Source organism: Halichondria panicea, chromosome 15, assembly GCF_963675165.1.
Source record: "Halichondria panicea chromosome 15, odHalPani1.1, whole genome shotgun sequence".
In the NCBI taxonomy this organism is placed as follows: Eukaryota; Metazoa; Porifera; class Demospongiae; order Suberitida; family Halichondriidae; genus Halichondria; species Halichondria panicea.
In genome coordinates this window covers 4,120,001-4,139,293 of record NC_087391.1, presented here as the reverse complement: position 1 = coordinate 4,139,293, position 19,293 = coordinate 4,120,001, and the positions used below count along the sequence as shown (strand labels likewise).

Sequence of the window (19,293 nt, the reverse complement as noted above, 5' to 3'; positions counted from 1 at the left end):
CTCAAAAAAGATTTGATATTGCTAGCTATAGCTAGTTTATAAATAAAAAAAGCACAATCCTCTGTACAGTCATGTCTGAGGCTCCCGTAGCTGCTGAAGGAGGGGGTGAACCAGCAGCAGCCCCCGCCGCTAGGACAGGATGGGGTACATTCAGATCCGTTCTACTTCAACTAGCCATCTTCTACTTCATCAGTAGTTACTTCAGAGGAGGCAAGCAAACTGCTGCTCCACCCACTAACCCTGATGGTACCCCATCCCTTGTCGGACGAAACCTTTTCTTCAAAGACGAGAAACTGGTATGTACATGTAGGGTACCAAAAGATTATGATGATCATGGTGTTTCTGGTGGGACCGATTATTAATGTGCATGCGCTAAGATCTAGGTGTAATATCGTAGTACTGTCTCGTTTCAAGGGGTTAAGTTTTAGTGTACTAGGATTATAATTAGCAGACAAATAAGGTATTATGTTTGTATTTCTAATGTGGTAATGATCATCTTCTTCAGAATATGTACGTGTTCTTGACTGAGGAAGAGGACTTTGACTTCAACGAGGACATGAGCAAGATGGTATGGAACGAGGACATTGAGTATGGGAACTGGTACGATGGACCTAACAGTGATGGAACCTGGACCAGAGAAGTGACGGTCCCAGTTCCAGACGGTGTGCAGCAGAATGGAACCTGGATTATTCATGTATTTATAGCCAAGGATGGATACCCCCTAAACCCCAGTGATAGCGGATACAAAGAAACCACTATTACCTACCAATCTAAATGTAAGTGGTACTAGCTGTGCTTGTCAATTAATAGCTGCGTGTCTTCCATTTTTCTGTGCGGTAAATGCCATTGTGTTTCATATCATTGGATGCGTGCATTGTGCAACATGTAAAACTGCAGTGTTGATAAATTCATTGTTTTAAATTCATTGTTTTAATGTTTATTCAAACACTCACTGAACACTGAATCTATTTGACACTGAATTGTCACCCATGCAGTATTCAATAGATATCGTAAGAGACGAGTCCACAACACAGCCAATCTACTCACGGGGCAATCTGACGTTGCCCCCGGCTCGTTGAAAGTGGAGCAAGGGAAGACAAACGCAGTGCCTGAGATCATCTCCTACTGCCACCCTAACCTCACCATCAACCTTGTGGATGACTACACAGTGTGGACCAGGGGCAGCGTACCTCAGCCTGTCAACAAGTGTGAGTGCAACGGGTAGCTAGGGTAGCGATGAAATGTTAGTCTCATAGTAGTATAAATTATAGCTGTACATAAAATAACAGATACCTAATAGAGTGCATGACCATGATAATCCGATTGAGTCACCCGATTCAGCATTGGCAACGATGAGGGTGGGGTTGTCATGGGAATAGTGTTAAGAGCCCTTAGCAGGTGTGGAATGATCACTAGTCACTGCTGTGTTAAGAAGCAACAGTCGGTGGAGCCCGTACATTTACAAGCGTTTCTGAAGAGCTTATATGTGCAGTCAAGAGTTCATTATGAACTCTTGGTACAGTGTATATATATAGTTACAGCTGTACTGATGACCTTTTACCTAATCCATAGATGTTGAGTTTGACGATGAGACAGGTGGCTATTATCCCGTTCTGTACATCAACGAGTACTGGAACCTGGCGCAGGACTACATGCCTCTCAATGACACCGTCACGTAAGCTCCACCCACTGTAGACTCACTGCACGAAGAGACTTAACTGTTATTAATATGAATGTACTTATGCTTTATAATGACTGTACTGTACATACCACTGGTGAGGTTTATTATTCTTGCAAATAGAGCAGGCTGTAGTTATTTGTGAATCTAAAGCAACCCGCTCTCTTAGACTATTGCGGTCCATTACCGCTTAGAGGCTATTGTATGCAAGTGAGTGTGGCCCATTAATTCATCTAATCATGCATGAAAAAACCAGTTCTGCAACAATTTGTCTGGTGAGTGATTCCTCTGCCTTTATTGGGAGTCACTCATGCATACGGCTCAATAATATCAAGATGATCGGTATCACATACGACCGCTAATGCAACCCCCCTTACAGAGAGTTGAATCTGACGTTGACGTACGAACCCCTCTCCCTGTTCCGGTTCAACATGTATGCCTCAATGACTCGAGATAACCCGTGGGCGTCCATGATGGGCGGAGTTAACGACCAGTCAGACGAGGACCAAGACACTATTAAGGTGTGTATCAGCTGCTGTTGTCCCGAGAAATAATTGTAGCTATTCTTCTATAACTTGATGAGTTTTATACTTACTGATGTTTACCGTTCTCATGACTGCCCCTCCCCCTTCTCAGACAACCCTCCTAGACACCAACCCTTACCTGCTGGGACTAACGGTGGCTGTGAGCATACTACACTCTGTGTTCGACTTTCTAGCATTCAAAAATGGTAAGTTATTTTACCTGTGAATACAAGTCCAGTGTAGGAACCTAGAATGACCCTTTGTGCAACATACCCATGTGATATCCAATTACATTACCTAACCAGTGTGTAATAGCTAGCCTACATACCGTATGCAACCCAAGTGATAATTGGTTTTGTACTGATGATCCTTTACCAGCTTGAGGCAAGATATTCATGGATTATCCTTTACCAGTTGCCAAATTCAGCCGCAACCATGTTTCAGAGGCACCAAGATATCCATTACCTTTGGCCTACAGTGTTATCATTAATCCTCCCTGAGTTTAATCACACAAACTTTATTAGGTTGTGTAACTCCTTTAATTAAAACCTATGAGCTAGCTGATGCATGTCCCTATTACATTGATAGAAGGTCACAGAATACAGTATGTAGGTTACTGTACAGCTAGTACGTGTACGTGTACGTGTGTTGATGTAACGACTGTTTTAGTGACTATCTTTGAGCCCGGCCACTACATCACGCCATTATACCTACATGTTCCACTTTCCCCAGATGTTCAGTTCTGGCGTAACCGCAAGTCACTGGAGGGTCTCTCTGTTCGCTCCGTGTTCTTCAACGTCTTCCAATCGTTTGTTGTCCTCCTCTACATCCTTGACAACGAGACCAACTTTGTTATCATCGTCTCTGTGTTCATTGGTGAGCCTGTCTGATTGTGAAGACCAATTAAGTACTGCCTGTGTAGTCTAACTGGCTAGGTGTGTGTTGTTGGGCCATATTTGGGTTAATTGTTTTTAGTGGGTGTTCAAACTCTGGTTTCTGTGTGTGTGCTTGTAACACATGCAGGAATGCTGAGCTGTATACAGACAATAATGCTGAGCTGTATACAGACTATAATGCATGCAACTATTAAACTACTGTACGATCACCAATCAAAGTGTGGGATTTTTCAGACAAACATGCATGCAATAACTATAAATGCACTGACCTAATAGAGCCTGATTCAGTCATATGAGGTCCATGCATGCAGTCAAGACACATGTGAGGAGAGATGGCAAAGAGTAACCACATGATATTAGTATGATAAAACAAAGGTGCGTGGCAAGACCACAATGTAAATATTTCGTATATTGCACTGATGTGCGTGGCATACATGTATATAAAATATTTGCACTACAGTTCTTTGATCTTTTGCTCAAACATGCATACACGGGGATCTGTTTGTCTGTGTATACTATTGGAATTAAGTATTTACAAGATTACGAAATAACTTTCAAGTTCCGTTTGAAAGTGTGTGTGTAAGCAAACTTTAAGTATTGAATGAGAGTGTATGTGTTTGCTATAGTGTAAGTATGATTGAATTCCTGTTTATAGTAGCCAGACCAACAGTGGCTGTAAATAAAGAGGTGGCCTGTTGGCATGCACATGAGGTGGGGGGGGGGGGGGGGGGGGGCTCACTGGCACACCAACAGTGGCTGTGAATAAAGAGGTGGCCTGTTAGCATGCACATGCTATGGAGACTTGTGGTACCTTTTTAGGGTGATCTGTTGATGGGGTGATGTACGTACCACGTCCAACAGATTATGTTTCACTGTATTATGATAACATTTTTCAGGGTATCTTAACGAAACAATTAGCTATCAGACTATCAATAACAGCCTAAGGCCAAATAAGACTATACATGTAGCTAGTTGCAGTCCACCAGGAACTGTCGTTAATTAGTAGTGTCTGCATGATGACTTGTTTGCCCTAGCTTGACAACTGACAGGTTTTATTGGTATGTGACCATGTGATGTTGTTTTGGTTCCACTCTTCATATATTCTTACAGAAGATGTGCTTGTAACGTAATGTTGTGAAACTGGAACACCAGGGATGTGTACGTGACAGATCACCACTAAAATACGTTTTACGCTTTGGTAGTAGCAGCCTAATACCAGTGAATTATATCAACACACATAAAACTGTCATTGTGTACTGCTCAAGAAATTTCTCTCCAAAAAATCCCCCCCCCCCATCTGAATGCTACAATTAGTCCACCCCCTGTCACAGTTTTCTCATACCCTCTCCTCACCATGCAGGTTTGCTGATTGAGCTGTGGAAGATCACCAAAGTGGTGGACATACGTGTGGACTGGAGCAGCCGAGTGTTGGGACTACTGCCCAGAGTGAGGTTTGTGGACAGAGAGTCTTACACGGAGTCATCCACCAAGAAATATGACATGGTGAGGATAGGGGGCTTACTGGCTAGACAGTCGATTGGTTGCAGTTATATAGGACATCACAACATCATAATGTTGTCGTGGATTAGCTGAGGTCATTTAGTGCGCACACAGTTATAACAAGGGCTTCTTTAGGTTGGAGTAGTTCAGTGCGTACACAGTTAAAACAAGGGCTTCCTTAGTTCAGTGTGCACACAGTTATAACAAGGGCTTCCTTAGGTTGGATTTGTTCAGTGCCACACAGTTAAAACAAGGGCTTCCTTAGGTTGGAGTAGTTCAGTGCGCACACAGTTATAACAAGGGCTTCCTTAGGTTGGAGTAGTTCAGTGCGCACACAGTTAAAACAAGGGCTTCCTTAGTTCAGTGCGCACACAGTTATAACAAGGGCTTCCTTAGGTTGGATTTGTTCAGTGCGCACACAGTTATAACAAGGGCTTCCTTAGGTTGGAGTAGTTCAGTGCGCACACAGTTAAAACAAGGGCTTCCTTAGTTCAGTGCGCACACAGTTATAACAAGGGCTTCCTTAGGTTGGATTTGTTCAGTGGCACACAGTTTTAACAAGGGCTTCCTTAGGTTGGAGTAGTTCAGTGCGCACACAGTTTTAACAAGGGCTTCCTTAGGTTGGATTTGTTCAGTGCCACACAGTTATAACAAGGGCTTCCTTAGGTTGGATTTGTTCAGTGCGCACACAGTTATAACAAGGGCTTCCTTAGGTTGGAGTAGTTCAGTGCGCACACAGTTAAAACAAGGGCTTCCTTAGTTCAGTGCGCACACAGTTATAACAAGGGCTTCCTTAGGTTGGATTTGTTCAGTGCGCACACAGTTATAACAAGGGCTTCCTTAGGTTGGAGTAGTTCAGTGCGCACACAGTTAAAACAAGGGCTTCCTTAGTTCAGTGCGCACACAGTTATAACAAGGGCTTCCTTAGGTTGGATTTGTTCAGTGGCACACAGTTTTAACAAGGGCTTCCTTAGGTTGGAGTAGTTCAGTGCGCACACAGTTATAACAAGGGCTTCCTTAGTTCAGTGCGCACACAGTTATAACAAGGGCTTCCTTAGGTTGGATTTGTTCAGTGCGCACACAGTTAAAACAAGGGCTTCCTTAGGTTGGATTTGTTCAGTGCGCACACAGTTATAACAAGGGCTTCCTTAGGTTGGATTTGTTCAGTGCGCACACAGTTATAACAAGGGCTTCCTTAGGTTGGAGTAGTTCAGTGCGCACACAGTTAAAACAAGGGCTTCCTTAGTTCAGTGCGCACACAGTTATAACAAGGGCTTCCTTAGGTTGGATTTGTTCAGTGGCACACAGTTTTAACAAGGGCTTCCTTAGGTTGGAGTAGTTCAGTGCGCACACAGTTATAACAAGGGCTTCCTTAGTTCAGTGCGCACACAGTTATAACAAGGGCTTCCTTAGGTTGGATTTGTTCAGTGGCACACAGTTTTAACAAGGGCTTCCTTAGGTTGGAGTAGTTCAGTGCGCACACAGTTAAAACAAGGGCTTCCTTAGTTCAGTGCGCACACAGTTATAACAAGGGCTTCCTTAGGTTGGATTTGTTCAGTGGCACACAGTTTTAACAAGGGCTTCCTTAGGTTGGAGTAGTTCAGTGCGCACACAGTTTTAACAAGGGCTTCCTTAGGTTGGATTTGTTCAGTGCCACACAGTTATAAAACAAGGGCTTCCTTAGGTTGGAGTAGTTCAGTGCGCACACAGTTAAAACAAGGGCTTCCTTAGTTCAGTGCGCACACAGTTATAACAAGGGCTTCCTTAGGTTGGATTTGTTCAGTGGCACACAGTTTTAACAAGGGCTTCCTTAGGTTGGAGTAGTTCAGTGCGCACACAGTTTTAACAAGGGCTTCCTTAGGTTGGATTTGTTCAGTGCCACACAGTTATAAAACAAGGGCTTCCTTAGGTTGGAGTAGTTCAGTGCGCACACAGTTTTAACAAGGGCTTCCTTAGGTTGGATTTGTTCAGTGGCACACAGTTTTAACAAGGGCTTCCTTAGGTTGGAGTAGTTCAGTGCGCACACAGTTATAACAAGGGCTTCCTTAGGTTGGATTTGTTCAGTGGCACACAGTTTTAACAAGGGCTTCCTTAGGTTGGAGTAGTTCAGTGCGCACACAGTTTTAACAAGGGCTTCCTTAGGTTGGATTTGTTCAGTGCCACACAGTTATAACAAGGGCTTCCTTAGGTTGGATTTGTTCAGTGCCACACAGTTTTAACAAGGGCTTCCTTAGGTTGGAGTAGTTCAGTGCGCACACAGTTTTAACAAGGGCTTCCTTAGGTTGGATTTGTTCAGTGCCACACAGTTATAAAACAAGGGCTTCCTTAGGTTGGAGTAGTTCAGTGCGCACACAGTTATAACAAGGGCTTCCTTAGTTCAGTGCGCACACAGTTATAACAAGGGCTTCCTTAGGTTGGATTTGTTCAGTGGCACACAGTTTTAACAAGGGCTTCCTTAGGTTGGAGTAGTTCAGTGCGCACACAGTTAAAACAAGGGCTTCCTTAGTTCAGTGCGCACACAGTTATAACAAGGGCTTCCTTAGGTTGGATTTGTTCAGTGGCACACAGTTTTAACAAGGGCTTCCTTAGGTTGGAGTAGTTCAGTGCGCACACAGTTTTAACAAGGGCTTCCTTAGGTTGGATTTGTTCAGTGCCACACAGTTATAAAACAAGGGCTTCCTTAGGTTGGAGTAGTTCAGTGCGCACACAGTTTTAACAAGGGCTTCCTTAGGTTGGATTTGTTCAGTGGCACACAGTTTTAACAAGGGCTTCCTTAGGTTGGAGTAGTTCAGTGCGCACACAGTTATAACAAGGGCTTCCTTAGGTTGGATTTGTTCAGTGGCACACAGTTTTAACAAGGGCTTCCTTAGGTTGGAGTAGTTCAGTGCGCACACAGTTTTAACAAGGGCTTCCTTAGGTTGGATTTGTTCAGTGCCACACAGTTATAACAAGGGCTTCCTTAGGTTGGATTTGTTCAGTGCCACACAGTTTTAACAAGGGCTTCCTTAGGTTGGAGTAGTTCAGTGCGCACACAGTTTTAACAAGGGCTTCCTTAGGTTGGATTTGTTCAGTGCCACACAGTTATAACAAGGGCTTCTTAATACTGTTACTGTAACAGAATTTCATAGGAATAATTTGCAGAGAAGCCTTTTCAGGGAATTTTTTCCAGCAATGCACTCTTGATATAATATAGCTACTAAATGATACCTGCATCATTAATCCACTACCCCCCACCCCCCAATACCTGACACACACACAGCTGGCGTTCAAGTATCTGGGGGTGGTGTTGTTCCCACTGTTCCTCTGTTACGCCGTCTACTCCCTCCTCTATAACGAGCACAAGGGATGGTACTCATTCATACTCAACTTGGCCTACGGGTTCCTGCTAACCTTCGGTGAGCCTCCATTGCCAGAAATTGATTATAACCAAGCTGTGTGTGTCTTTGACTTGTTGGCTTCTTTGTCTAATGCTCCTCATTCCTTCACTCTGGGGTTTATTAGGTTTATTATACTTTCCTTCTGTTGCTGAAATAATGCTGTTGCTCATTTTGGATGCATGTTAGTGTAGGGCTTATTGAAATAATTATTTGAGTGCATCCTAGTTTGGATACGTCTGATACTTTCCTTCATCTTAATGCATGCACGTACAGTATGGTGGTACCTTGAAATCTGTTTGTTGATTAAATGTTTGTGCCATGTGATGTACACACTACAGTACAGGCTCCTAGCAACTGGAACTGCATTATGTGTCAAGAGACTTGGCAATTAAATAAATTCCCAGATTGCCAGATTGCAAAACTCTTCATGAACTTTTGATCAATACAGTACTGCTGTGTTGCTAGGCTATTAAGCCCTATTCTTGTCATGTCAATGCATATGTGACCTTATTACTGTGTGATACCCCAGATTGTTTATAGTTGTTGTATATCTCACTTCAATTTGTTTACTAACAACGTCTATGGTAACAGCAAGTGCATGTTTTCATCATTTCATGCTGTAGGCTAGGGAAACTTACAAACACTGTGTGTTAGTATTATTGCTCATAAAGCTGTCATTACTTAGCAAGATGACAATGTGGGTTCATCTAGCTATAATAGTACAATATGACACATGAATTTCCACTCCATGTATATAAACACAAACCCACACTCACGCGCGCGTGCACACACACACACACACACACACACACACACACACACACACACACACACACACACAGGATTCATTGCTATGACTCCCCAACTGTTCATCAACTACAAGCTCAAGTCAGTGGCCCACCTCCCCTGGAGGATGCTCACCTACAAGGCACTCAACACCTTCATCGATGACCTCTTTGCCTTCGTCATCAAGATGCCCACTCTATACAGACTGGGAGTGTTCCGAGACGGTGAGGGTGTGGCCTACTTATATAGCTCCTTGGTAACAATAAGTCACTACACTGTATGTATGGTCACAAAATAGTATACAGGTGTATTATACAGTACACTCTCGCTATTCCGGCTCTCCTGAAATACGGCCATTTAGTTTGGCACGGATTGCTAGCTAGATGTTTGCTGCACATGCAAAACTCGCCCTGAAATGTGGACACTCGCTGTTCCGTGTACTGGCTGCCCCAAGCTTGGTATTTTATATTACGGTCGGATATGACGTTTTAGGTGTGGTTTGGCAGATAAAACAGAATGATTCATTATCCTCGAGACTAAAATGCAAAATTAGTCGTTAGATTCGAGGTAGGGTCGTTTTTTAGCCATGGCTATTTTCTGAAATACAGCCACCTTGCTGTTTCGGCCAAGCTACACTATCCCAAAGGTGACCAGATTAACGAGAGTCTACTGCACACCACCACCACCACTCCCAGCCCCCGCTATTAATTATTACATGTAATCAATTTTTAATTTGCAAGCACTGTATAACTTAAACATTGTATAACTTTAACATTTATTTCAAAATCATTTCCACACACAGATATTGTGTTCTTCATTTTTCTCTATCAACGCTGGATCTACCGAGTGGACCCAAAACGTGTTAATGAGTTTGGAACGACAGGAGAGGGCTCTGAGAGGGTAGCTGAGCCTCTGGGGGGCAGTGAGGGAGATGAAGATAGTGACCCTCCGATTACAGAAACTGGTGAAGAACCTGTAAAAAATGAACAGAATAAGAAAGATGATTAGCAATGTGTTCATTTGTACCAAATCAATTGTTGCAGGTTTTGTAAAATATTGAAAGCTCAATTGTATTAATACACTGACCTATTATTGTCGTCTCCACTTGGCGATGACATCTTCAAACTTCAAATACCTGTGTGAAAGTAACGTGGAATTGAACTGCACAATGTCTGCCATTTGTTAGCCAATTATGTATAGGGCATTAAATTAACATAACTATAGTATAATAGCATATGTACATGTAACTAAAATTAATGCATGCTTAACGAACTATTGGTCATAAATGTAGGGAACATCTCGCTGTGCGTACATTTTCAAGGAGTGTGGTATCCAGAGGTGCTGGACTTGAGGTAGCCAGTGGGCGTGTACCAGCCCCACCACCCGGTGTCTGGTCAGGTGGAGCAAAGTGGGGACAGTCTCACCTGTGTGTGTGTGTATGTGTGGAGGGGGGAGGTAATTGATCATTAGTGAGTGTTGTGAGCTTTAATTCCAAGATTGTAGTTTGCTTTGTTTTGCTTTCAAGCAAAAGCTTAGAACTTAGAACTCCTAATAATTATTGTTTAACTGTTTCAGCTACCGGTTATACAAACACTTTATTTGTATTATGTTAACCTACAACGAAATTAAGATTGTAATGGGCTTACAATAAATGTTCATAGCCTCCAAGCACACACTATTGTTCTGCCTCTGTGCCAGATCCCTGGGTGTGCATCGTGAATTCGTCTCGGCTCTGACATCAGCTCCGAACTCTATCAAAGTCTCGACACACTTCAGAACACCATCACACCTCTCCACTCCTGGACTGTATATTTGACATACATAGTGTAGCGGTGTGTACCCATCTTCATCTCTAGCATTCGGATCAGCCCCGTACACCAGGAGCAGTCTAATGGAGTCCAAGTGGCCCTCTTTGGCTGCATAATGGAGAGGTGTTCGGCTTTGAGACGATGACGCCCCCCTCAACCAGCACTGGACCCCTCCATGAAGGTTGGGAGAGTTACCCTGCTTCAGCAGCTGGTGGAGACTGTCTGTGCTGTTCTCTGAGGCAGCCTGGTGGAGCTGGTGGGACCAATGGTAGACAGATCTGTCTGGAGAGGTCATCTTCTTTCGTGTTCTTTGTACAGTACGCGGTGTTGATGAGTGGGTGTGTCTACTGCACTGTACATACACAGCCTAGCGCCTATAAAAACTCTTGTCTGATTGCGCAATATCAGTTGTCAAAAAAAATGTAACAAGATTGTAATAGTTGTTAGCATACAGTTCTACAAAACTGTGTCTTATATCTCACATTGAGACAATTTACTCGGAATGGATCAAGATCAGGATAGAAGACTGTCCATGCAGTTTGCTCAACCTGTGACCGCGAGCGATCTAGAAGAAGTCGACCAACCTGATGTTAGCCACGGTTTGGCCGGTTATGTTAGCGGACCCTCTACTCCTCTGTCCCTCATGGAGGACAGAAAAAAAAGCCACGAAGAAGCTGTTCGTAACATTGATGATCCTGTGGATGTGAAACCAAAGCTTCTAGTCGCTGTAACAGACAAAGATCAGGATGGTGAGGCTTTTGCACAACTAGATCTAGAGTGGTGTACGTACGTACTTTTAGTATAATGGCTGGTACTTAATAATTATACTGATATACCATAGATACTATTATAGTATCTATGGATATACTGCCTTTACTTTTGGCTTTTAATTTATAGTGCCTGTAGAATATAGCGTGTGTACTGCTGTCAAAGTTGCAGTAACAATAGCTACTGACACAACAAACAAGTGCATATGGAGAGACAGTATTAGGCAATGCAAAGTTGATGTAAGTTTTCTCAGGTTACAATGCCTAACATGGCATATGGAGCGGCATGCGTCAAATGATAAACATTAGGGATAATGAGAACACACCCGATGTTTTACTATGGTTGCACCAAAGATCAAAGGCTTCAGTTGTAGTTTATACTACTTATACAACCTGTCTGACCACAGCCATGGTATATGGCAGTTATACCCTAGTGTATAACTGCCATATACCGTGGCTTGTGGTCAAACTACATGTACAGCTAGAACTGAATACAGTATCCCACCTTTGCAACAAAATTGACACAATTAAAACAATGACACACTACTCAATTCAATCAATATTAGAGCTAGAGAGAATTTAATACAAAACAGACTACTAATGATTTTAGTAAACATAAAAAGAGCCAAGTTTGAGCGATGAATAGTTCCAAAAATAGAGACAAATTTGGAAGAACTCCGTGAACGATACTGGTTTGTTTGTGTTGCTTTTTTTCAACTTTCAACATTGGTTGTCACAACCTGCTTATTACATTGCTGCATGGGACCAGGAGCAGTAAGAAGGGTCCAGACTGCCAAGTGTTTATCTGGTTCCTTCACAATTCCTCAGACTAAAGAGAATGCACTGCACTGGGCCAGTACAGTAGGCTTGTGGAATGATATTTTCGGGTACATTTGCACTCTTTGTAGACAAGTAGCACCAGTGTACTTTCTTGAAGTGCCTTCTATAAAGATGCAGAAACACAGCCTTCACAATTGCTTGCTTGAATCATAGACGCTTGCTTGAATCAGCCATCGCTTTTTTAAAAAATTAATAATGATAGGCAAATTCATTGCATAGCTATAGCAACAGTGCCTGCAAACAGTAGTTATACCCCATATTCATAGAAGCATGACAGGAAGTAGCTAAACATAGTAGTACAGTTCTAAACATAGTACAAGCCAGTTAAACTATGGCCTCTCGTGGTATATTTGCTTTACATGCTCGAGTAATCATAACCCAACTTGGCTGCGCCTTTGGTTTATCAGATTACTCTCCCGGTTTATCAGATTACTCTCCCCAGATTACTCTCCCGTGTAAATCAAATATACCACTCTGAGGCCATTGTTTAACTATAACTAATAATATGATCGGTATTTTCTCCCACGTGGTTATTCTTTTCTATTGCTTCTAAATTGGATATTTATAAGCAGCCAAATGTGTGATGCAGGCGGCATTAACTTTGCATGGCTTTATATCTTGTTCATTTTTGCAGATGGTGGCAGTATGAAAAGCTTCGGCTCGCTAGAAGATCTGCTGGTTAACGAACTCTATGAGGTTGGATCAGCCCCCGAACCTCAAGAGAGTGAGCTGACCGAAGTGTCTACTGCAGACCATTGTAGTGAAATTTCTGAAATAACCGTAGACTCTGCTCCAATAGACAATGGAGGTGAGCTAACAACTGCGAGCCACTGCATTGAACCAGGAGACCAAGTGGAAGCTAGTCCGCAGGATAAGACGTTAATAGCGGACAGTAAGAGTGATGACGAACTGAATGCCACAGTCGTTGCTGCTCAAGGAGCTCAACCAAGTGTTGCTGATACAAGTGCCATTGGAACTATGTGGATTGTTCATCCTCATAGGGAGCTCAACCAAGCCGTCGCTGAAACTTCCGATGAGCTATTGGAGGTTGTAGAGGAGCGAGTACCCCACACTAACCTTTCCCCTGAGGCTATCGTCAATGAGGTGGAGGCTGTGCAGGTGGCAGTCCCAGTGGAACCTCACGGAGTCTTTAGTATTGTGAGTTGTTTGAATAACACTTCTAGTTACCAATATGCGTTTATGGGATCGCACACTCTAATTTTCTGGTGTTATACCTTTGAATTTAATCTCACGCAAAGAGAAGCAATTGTCTCTTTACTAATTTGTTTTGTTATGTGTTTGTGGGGGGAGGGGGTCAACTTGCTATGAATTTACTTCTTACATGCTAAATTTGGCGAATACCAAATATGACCTATCATATCACACGGTTGTCATTATAATCATGCATAGTGTCTAGCTTAGGGGAACGATATCGTGTGTTTAGAGACGCTGATTTTGTCCTATACAGATGATTCTTTTCGGGAAAAATCGGTATCTTCTCACGAAAGATAACGGCACTTCCCTAAGGTATGTTGTTTTAAGTGTACAAATTAGTCATTTCATGTAAGCCACTCTTTTGAGGTTTCCGAGTTAAGCTGTAATTTCATTCATGCCTAAGAGGCCTGGAGCTGGTACATTACTATAATTATGCCTCGAGGCGTAGCCGCACGAGGGATACGGTAAAGCTGACTGTGTGTGTGTCTGTCTGTCTGTCTGTCTGTCTGTCTGTGTGTGTGTGTATTCCAGCTATAACTGCTCAACGGTTACAATGCGACGAAAACTAACAGCTTCTATAGGCTTCTAGCCACGTTCTCTTGGATTTTGATTCGTGGATTAGCAAACTAAAGCTTCTTTCTCGAGTTATGGCTAGTTTGACTCACATTGAAGGCTGTTGCAGTCTCTTCAGAATCTTTCATAGCATCATCTGTCCGCACAAACTTTCTATTCAACATATGAGTTAGCCTTGCACTAAAGCGCTAGCTTTTTGTTAGCTACAATACTCAGAAAATATATGTTAAAACAGCTAGCTAGCAGTAGCCATTAATTTTGTGAAATTGATCTCTTTGGGACACACCCTTTAATTATTCCTATGGATGTAATGCGCATACGCGCTCATTCCCCACGTGTGAGAAAATAATATCCAAGATCCAGATCCAGATCCTCCTGGCAGAATCATTTTTGTCTTGAGGGCCTGGTAAACCACAAAACACTACCATATAACAATATAGATAACAATATGCATGTACACAGGTCTTTTCTTAGATATTATATACACTGAACTACAGATCCTGGAAGAATCAATTTTCTTCTTTCTTGAGGTCCTGGTAAGCCACATAATACAATAAATAACAACAATAGATGCATGTAAATAAGTCATTTCTTCTCAGTGACTTTATATAGATAAGCTAACTTTAATATAAAATTCATTATAGAAACTAATAACACTCTAATACTTTAGAGCGAAAGCAAAAACATGGCGAGAGGCATTAGCACAGCGCCAGCTTGAACACTAGTTATATAGAGCATTGTTTTGCGAGTGCTAATGGCTTTGCAAAGATCAATACAGTACTTGAATGAGAGCAGGATCCTTAATTGCCGTAACACAAAAATTTGATCGCAAAGTTATCAAATTAATGTTGTACTGATTGGGCTCATTTGAATACTTTTCACTCGCTAAACGTTACACATGTACTAGTAATAATCATGGTAATTTTTGTGTGTGTATGCATGTGTTGACAGACTTTATTATTTTCTGCAGACTTGTGCACACTAACGAAGATGACACAGTTAGAATGATCATGCAAGATGATCAAGAAGTGCCCTTGACAACACCGTTTCCATTCGATACCACCTTCGTTGGCAATGGAACTTTCCCTCAGCACTGCACTTCTGGCACAAATGACTCTATGCAAACTCTGCACGAAAACGCTGCAATCACACAACCACAAAACCAAGAAGTCGCCAAGTAACGAACCGATACCGGAGGAGGAAGAACGCACTTGGGCCTGGCACTAATTACAACCTTTCAATTAAATTCTTTTATCGTTTCATATTTTATTTCTTTATAACTCTGTGTATTGGACACACCCACTCACTTAACCAAAGTAAGGAGACATCCATATTTCCCACGTGTTGTATAAAATATACAGGCACAAGCCCTGAGGGCGAGCTGTCTGTATATTTCATACAACACGTGGCAAATATGGATGTCTCGTTAAGTGAGTGGGCGTGTCCAATACACGAAGTTATAAAGAAATAAAATGTGAAACCTTAAAAGAATTTGATTGAAAGGTCGTAATTAGTGCCAGGCCCAAGTGTGTCCTTCCTCCTCTGCATAAGACTGTCCATAGTAACAAGCTAATAGTAATAACTTTTGCTCATTGAAACATTTGCATATTATCCATATTCGTATCTAGTATTATATGTTCATTATACCTTTATACTTTGTGCACTGTACGTCTTCATTATTATTGGTATATACGTTAATTATAATTATTTATGCACCAAAAAACGTATCCTTGGCATAGTAAAATCATACTAAATAGAATCAGCCTCGATTGAACTTATGGAAATTCCCAAAAGAGTCTCCTTAATTGTTTTTACAGCACACTCCCTGTGGCCGCGGCCCCACAATAATCATTGGTTGCAAATACAGGTTCTCGTGTGATCACTACAAAATAACTTCCACATAATTATTGTGTTTCTTTATCAATGCTGGATCTACCGAGCAGACCCGAAACGTGTTAATCAACAGGGAGCAATTATTAAAGATTGTCGAATGTTAAATACATGTATCTATAATTATACTGTACAAAAAGCGATTGTGTTAGACACAACCTATAATCAACAAAGTATAACAACATAATATACTCAGTTTCACATTCTGTGGTACTATTAGCATGAAGAGGCTTACAGCTGCCACTATAATGATGTCATCATTTGGCAACATCTCGCTGTGTGTACATTTTCAATGAGTGTGTGGTATCCAGAGGTGCTGGACTTGGGGTAGCCAGAGGGCGTGTACCAGCCCCACCACCCTGTGTCTGGTCAGGTGGAGCAAAGTGGGGACAGTCTTACATGTGCGTGGGCGTGTGTGGAGGGGGGAGGTAATTGAGTGAGTGCGTGTCTGAAGTATAATTATATAGATCTAATATACACACAGTGAACATAACCTATATACCGGGGGTATTGCTCGGTTGTGCCACCGTACACCAGAAGCAGTCTAATGGAGTCCAAGTGGCCCTCTTTGAGACGATGACGCCCCCCTCAACCAGCACTGGACCCCTCCATGAATGTTGGGAGAGTGCTTGCTTCAGCAGCTGGTGGAAACTGTCTGTGCTGTTCTCTGAGGCAACCTGGTGGAGCTGGTAGGACCCATCAATGGTACATGGCAAGGTACCTCTGCATTCTAGTCCTAGTTGGGCAGAGTCCAACCACTTGGCACTGCCAAGTGGTTGGACTCCGCCCAACTAATCTAGTCCTTGATATCTCAGCTGCTAGTTGGGCGGAACCTAACTCCACGCTCCTCCCAAACTACTCCCGGAGGCGGCTGAAAGGTGTAAATTTTTAAGTAGATAAAGTAGATCTAGACCATTGTAAACTCTAGTCAAGACACTTCTACAAAAGGTTTCTCACATTGATATTGAGACATACCAGTTCATACATTTTCCTCAGCATGGATCAAGATAGAATACAGTCTAATCAGTTTGACCAAGCTATGGCCACCAGCACTCTAGAAGTGAACCCGGCTGACGTTGCTACTACTACTAGTCGACCCACCACTCCTTTGATAGTGGAGGACATAGGAAGCAATGATGATGCTCGGGATGTTACTGCCCCTGTAGCTGTGGGTATTGAGGCGACGCTTCTGTCTGCATTAAGAGACAAAGATCATGATGGTGATGAGGATTTTTGTTTCTAGATCTAGCTAAACCTAAGCAGACACTAAATGGCTAAATGACTAAAATGTCCACTAGATCTACTTACTACCACCCATGCTGTAATAGTAAATAGAGGTAGTCTTCACGTGTTATAAGATTCTAAGCACAGGCAATACTTATGTTTTTTCACAGATAGCAGCAGTGTTCGAAGCTTTAGCTCTCAAGAAGATCTGCTTGACAGACTCGGTGACCTGGAATCGGACCCTGAACTTCAAGAGAGTGAGCCGCCTGAAGTAGCTGACCACAAGATTTCTGGTAGCAAAACTTCTGAAATAACTGTCAACCCTGCTCCATCAGGCGATGAAGAAGCGCTAACATCTGAGGGCCACGAGATTGAGCCAGGAGACCAAGCTGAAGCTAGTCCGCAGGATGAGACAATAATAGATTATGATGCAGATAATGAGAGTGATGACGAACTGAATGCCACGGTCATTGCTGCTCAAGGAGCTCAACCAGGTGTTGTTGATACGGGTGCCATCGAAACTATGCACATTGTTCACCCTAACGGGGACCTCAACCAAGCCGTCGCTGAAACTTCCGATGAGGTATTGAAGGTTATAGAGGAGCAAGTACCCCACACCAACCTTTCCCCCGGGGCTATTGTCAATGAGGTGGAGGCCGTGCAGGTGACGGAACCTGACGGAGCCTCTAGTATTGTGAGTTGTCCAATTAAATTTAATTAAATTTTCTCACACAAGAAAATGCCTACATGTGTTTTAGGCTATGAATATCTTATGACCTGTTTTAATCGGAACTAATTAGTGCTGTACTGTGTATGTTTAGGTTGCTTGTGATTGCATTCTATGATTATTAACCCTGCTAAATTTGGTGAAGTTGTACGTTATCCACAAATACCATTTTAGTATGACCTCTATCCTCTGCTAAGTATTAAACGCACTCTTGTAGTTATTTATCGTCAATTCTAATGTTTTAGAGACTGGTTTTCCTATACAGATAATGGTATCCGGGAAAGACTGGTACCTTCTTACGGAAGACAACGGCACTTCCCTAAAGTATGTTTGTTATGTGTGTGTATATCTATACAGATCATTTAAAAGGTTTCCGAAGGTTAATTTCATTCATGCCTAGTGTTCCATAAGAGGCTGTTTTAGCTAAGGAGGCCAGGCTAAATATTTAGGGTTACTATTTATAGAGCATGCACGGCTAGTAATTATAATTATTCCACAGTTTGTTATGTGCATGTTGACGGAAATTCTGCTTTTCTGCAGAGTGATACAAACTAACGAGGATGGCACATCCAAAATGGTCTTGCAAAACGGTCAAGAAGTGCCCTTGACAAAACCGTTTCCATTTGTTACTACCTTTGTTGGCGAAGGAGATGGCTGATGTCTTCTATCTTCATCATTAATCTTCATTTGATTTCTGCGCTCCTCTCTATCTCTGCGTGTGTGTACTATCCAAACACACACTGCACCTTTTGCACACTCCGCACACTGCACTTTCTGCACACTCCGCACTCAGCACACTCTGCACACTCCGCACACTACACTTTCTGCACACTCTGCACGCCAACTCAAAGAGCAAAGGTCGTGTGCATGTGCAATGTTTAGTGCCAGACGAATAGCAATGCTAGTGATGTTTGGTTACTGGACGTACCTTCTGCACACTCCGCAAACTACACTTTCTGCACTTTGCACACTGCACACTCTGCACTCTCTATTGAAACCGCACTTAGGACGAAGACAAGAAGATGCCAAGGACAAGGACGAAGACAAGACAAGAAGATGCCAAGGACAAGGACTTCCCTTCAACGTGAAGGCGAACTGACATTGGGTGTATGTGGAAAGCATAACACAAAAATTAATGTAATGCTGATTGAATGTACTATAGATATCTTTTCTTTTTCGACAAAAAGTCATCACTTGCCTTTCTTCCAGTTTTCGAGGAACTCACGCATAAAATGGATTTTTGTTCATCGAAACATTTGCCATAATTATTATTTTGCATCCAGTACATTCCCATTCATTATACACTCATTCTTTTTAACTTTTATGCTAGTCATTTGATACATGTCTGAAGTTTAATGCATTATATTTTTACCTCAATACTGCTTTGTGGTTTATGTGGCTTGTTATTGTGAGTATTTTGTATTGTCTCGAATTGATCCTAGGGAAATCCCCATACATTAGGGGACCCACGCCGCCATAATGCAATTA

General features: G+C 42.4%; 4 protein-coding genes and 1 long non-coding RNA gene across 5 annotated transcripts; 3 read left to right on the top strand and 2 right to left on the bottom strand.

The window, feature by feature from the left end:
• Positions 1–71: 71 nt before the first annotated feature.
• On the top strand, positions 72–9,893 carry LOC135348368 (putative lipid scramblase CLPTM1). Its single transcript, XM_064546551.1, has 11 exons — positions 72–296; positions 506–776; positions 996–1,208; positions 1,573–1,675; positions 2,058–2,199; positions 2,315–2,408; positions 2,935–3,078; positions 4,459–4,601; positions 7,858–7,993; positions 8,818–8,985; positions 9,564–9,893. The coding sequence occupies exons 1-11, from the start codon at positions 72–74 to the stop codon at positions 9,767–9,769; spliced, it is 1,845 nt and encodes a 614-aa protein (XP_064402621.1). The 3' UTR covers positions 9,770–9,893.
• On the bottom strand, positions 9,595–10,914 carry LOC135348371 (serine/threonine-protein phosphatase 6 regulatory ankyrin repeat subunit B-like). The gene is made up of 4 exons (XM_064546555.1): positions 10,408–10,914; positions 10,074–10,185; positions 9,848–9,896; positions 9,595–9,734 (listed from the first exon to the last, which is right to left on the bottom strand). The coding sequence occupies exons 1-3, from the start codon at positions 10,862–10,864 to the stop codon at positions 9,851–9,853; spliced, it is 615 nt and encodes a 204-aa protein (XP_064402625.1). The 5' UTR covers positions 10,865–10,914; the 3' UTR covers positions 9,595–9,734; positions 9,848–9,850.
• Positions 10,915–10,950: 36 nt separating this feature from the next.
• On the top strand, positions 10,951–15,662 carry LOC135348369 (uncharacterized). The gene is made up of 4 exons (XM_064546553.1): positions 10,951–11,318; positions 12,811–13,334; positions 13,645–13,703; positions 14,935–15,662. Exons 1-4 carry the CDS (start codon positions 11,072–11,074, stop codon positions 15,143–15,145), a joined length of 1,041 nt encoding a protein of 346 aa, XP_064402623.1. The 5' UTR covers positions 10,951–11,071; the 3' UTR covers positions 15,146–15,662.
• Positions 15,663–15,927: 265 nt separating this feature from the next.
• On the bottom strand, positions 15,928–16,627 carry LOC135348373 (uncharacterized). The gene is made up of 2 exons (XR_010398735.1): positions 16,357–16,627; positions 15,928–16,248 (listed from the first exon to the last, which is right to left on the bottom strand). It is a non-coding gene; the product is annotated as an uncharacterized LOC135348373 (long non-coding RNA).
• An 82-nt stretch (positions 16,628–16,709) lies between these two features.
• Positions 16,710–19,232, top strand: LOC135348370 (uncharacterized). The gene is made up of 4 exons (XM_064546554.1): positions 16,710–17,074; positions 17,249–17,772; positions 18,071–18,129; positions 18,346–19,232. Exons 1-4 carry the CDS (start codon positions 16,852–16,854, stop codon positions 18,461–18,463), a joined length of 924 nt encoding a protein of 307 aa, XP_064402624.1. The 5' UTR covers positions 16,710–16,851; the 3' UTR covers positions 18,464–19,232.
• Positions 19,233–19,293: the final 61 nt, after the last annotated feature.

What these genes read in the sequence shown, in the direction of transcription:
- LOC135348368 (XM_064546551.1), top strand. Translation starts at nt 72, where the DNA reads ATGTCTGAGGCTCCCGTAGCTGCTGAAGGAGGGGGTGAACCAGCAGCA. An exon ending in TATTACCTACCAATCTAAAT is followed by an intron (nt 777 to 995) that starts GTAAGTGGTACT and finishes TCACCCATGCAG; the next exon opens with TATTCAATAGATATCGTAAG. An exon ending in CCACCAAGAAATATGACATG is followed by an intron (nt 4,602 to 7,857) that starts GTGAGGATAGGG and finishes ACACACACACAG; the next exon opens with CTGGCGTTCAAGTATCTGGG.
- LOC135348371 (XM_064546555.1), bottom strand. Translation starts at nt 10,864, where the DNA reads ATGACCTCTCCAGACAGATCTGTCTACCATTGGTCCCACCAGCTCCAC. An exon ending in GGAGGCTATGAACATTTATT is followed by an intron (nt 10,186 to 10,407) that starts GTAAGCCCATTA and finishes ACACACACACAG; the next exon opens with GTGAGACTGTCCCCACTTTG. An exon ending in ATACCACACTCCTTGAAAAT is followed by an intron (nt 9,897 to 10,073) that starts GTACGCACAGCG and finishes ACTTTCACACAG; the next exon opens with GTATTTGAAGTTTGAAGATG.
- LOC135348369 (XM_064546553.1), top strand. Translation starts at nt 11,072, where the DNA reads ATGGATCAAGATCAGGATAGAAGACTGTCCATGCAGTTTGCTCAACCT. An exon ending in CTCACGGAGTCTTTAGTATT is followed by an intron (nt 13,335 to 13,644) that starts GTGAGTTGTTTG and finishes TGTCCTATACAG; the next exon opens with ATGATTCTTTTCGGGAAAAA. An exon ending in GATAACGGCACTTCCCTAAG is followed by an intron (nt 13,704 to 14,934) that starts GTATGTTGTTTT and finishes TATTTTCTGCAG; the next exon opens with ACTTGTGCACACTAACGAAG.
- LOC135348370 (XM_064546554.1), top strand. Translation starts at nt 16,852, where the DNA reads ATGGATCAAGATAGAATACAGTCTAATCAGTTTGACCAAGCTATGGCC. An exon ending in AAGAGACAAAGATCATGATG is followed by an intron (nt 17,075 to 17,248) that starts GTGATGAGGATT and finishes GTTTTTTCACAG; the next exon opens with ATAGCAGCAGTGTTCGAAGC. An exon ending in GACAACGGCACTTCCCTAAA is followed by an intron (nt 18,130 to 18,345) that starts GTATGTTTGTTA and finishes GCTTTTCTGCAG; the next exon opens with AGTGATACAAACTAACGAGG.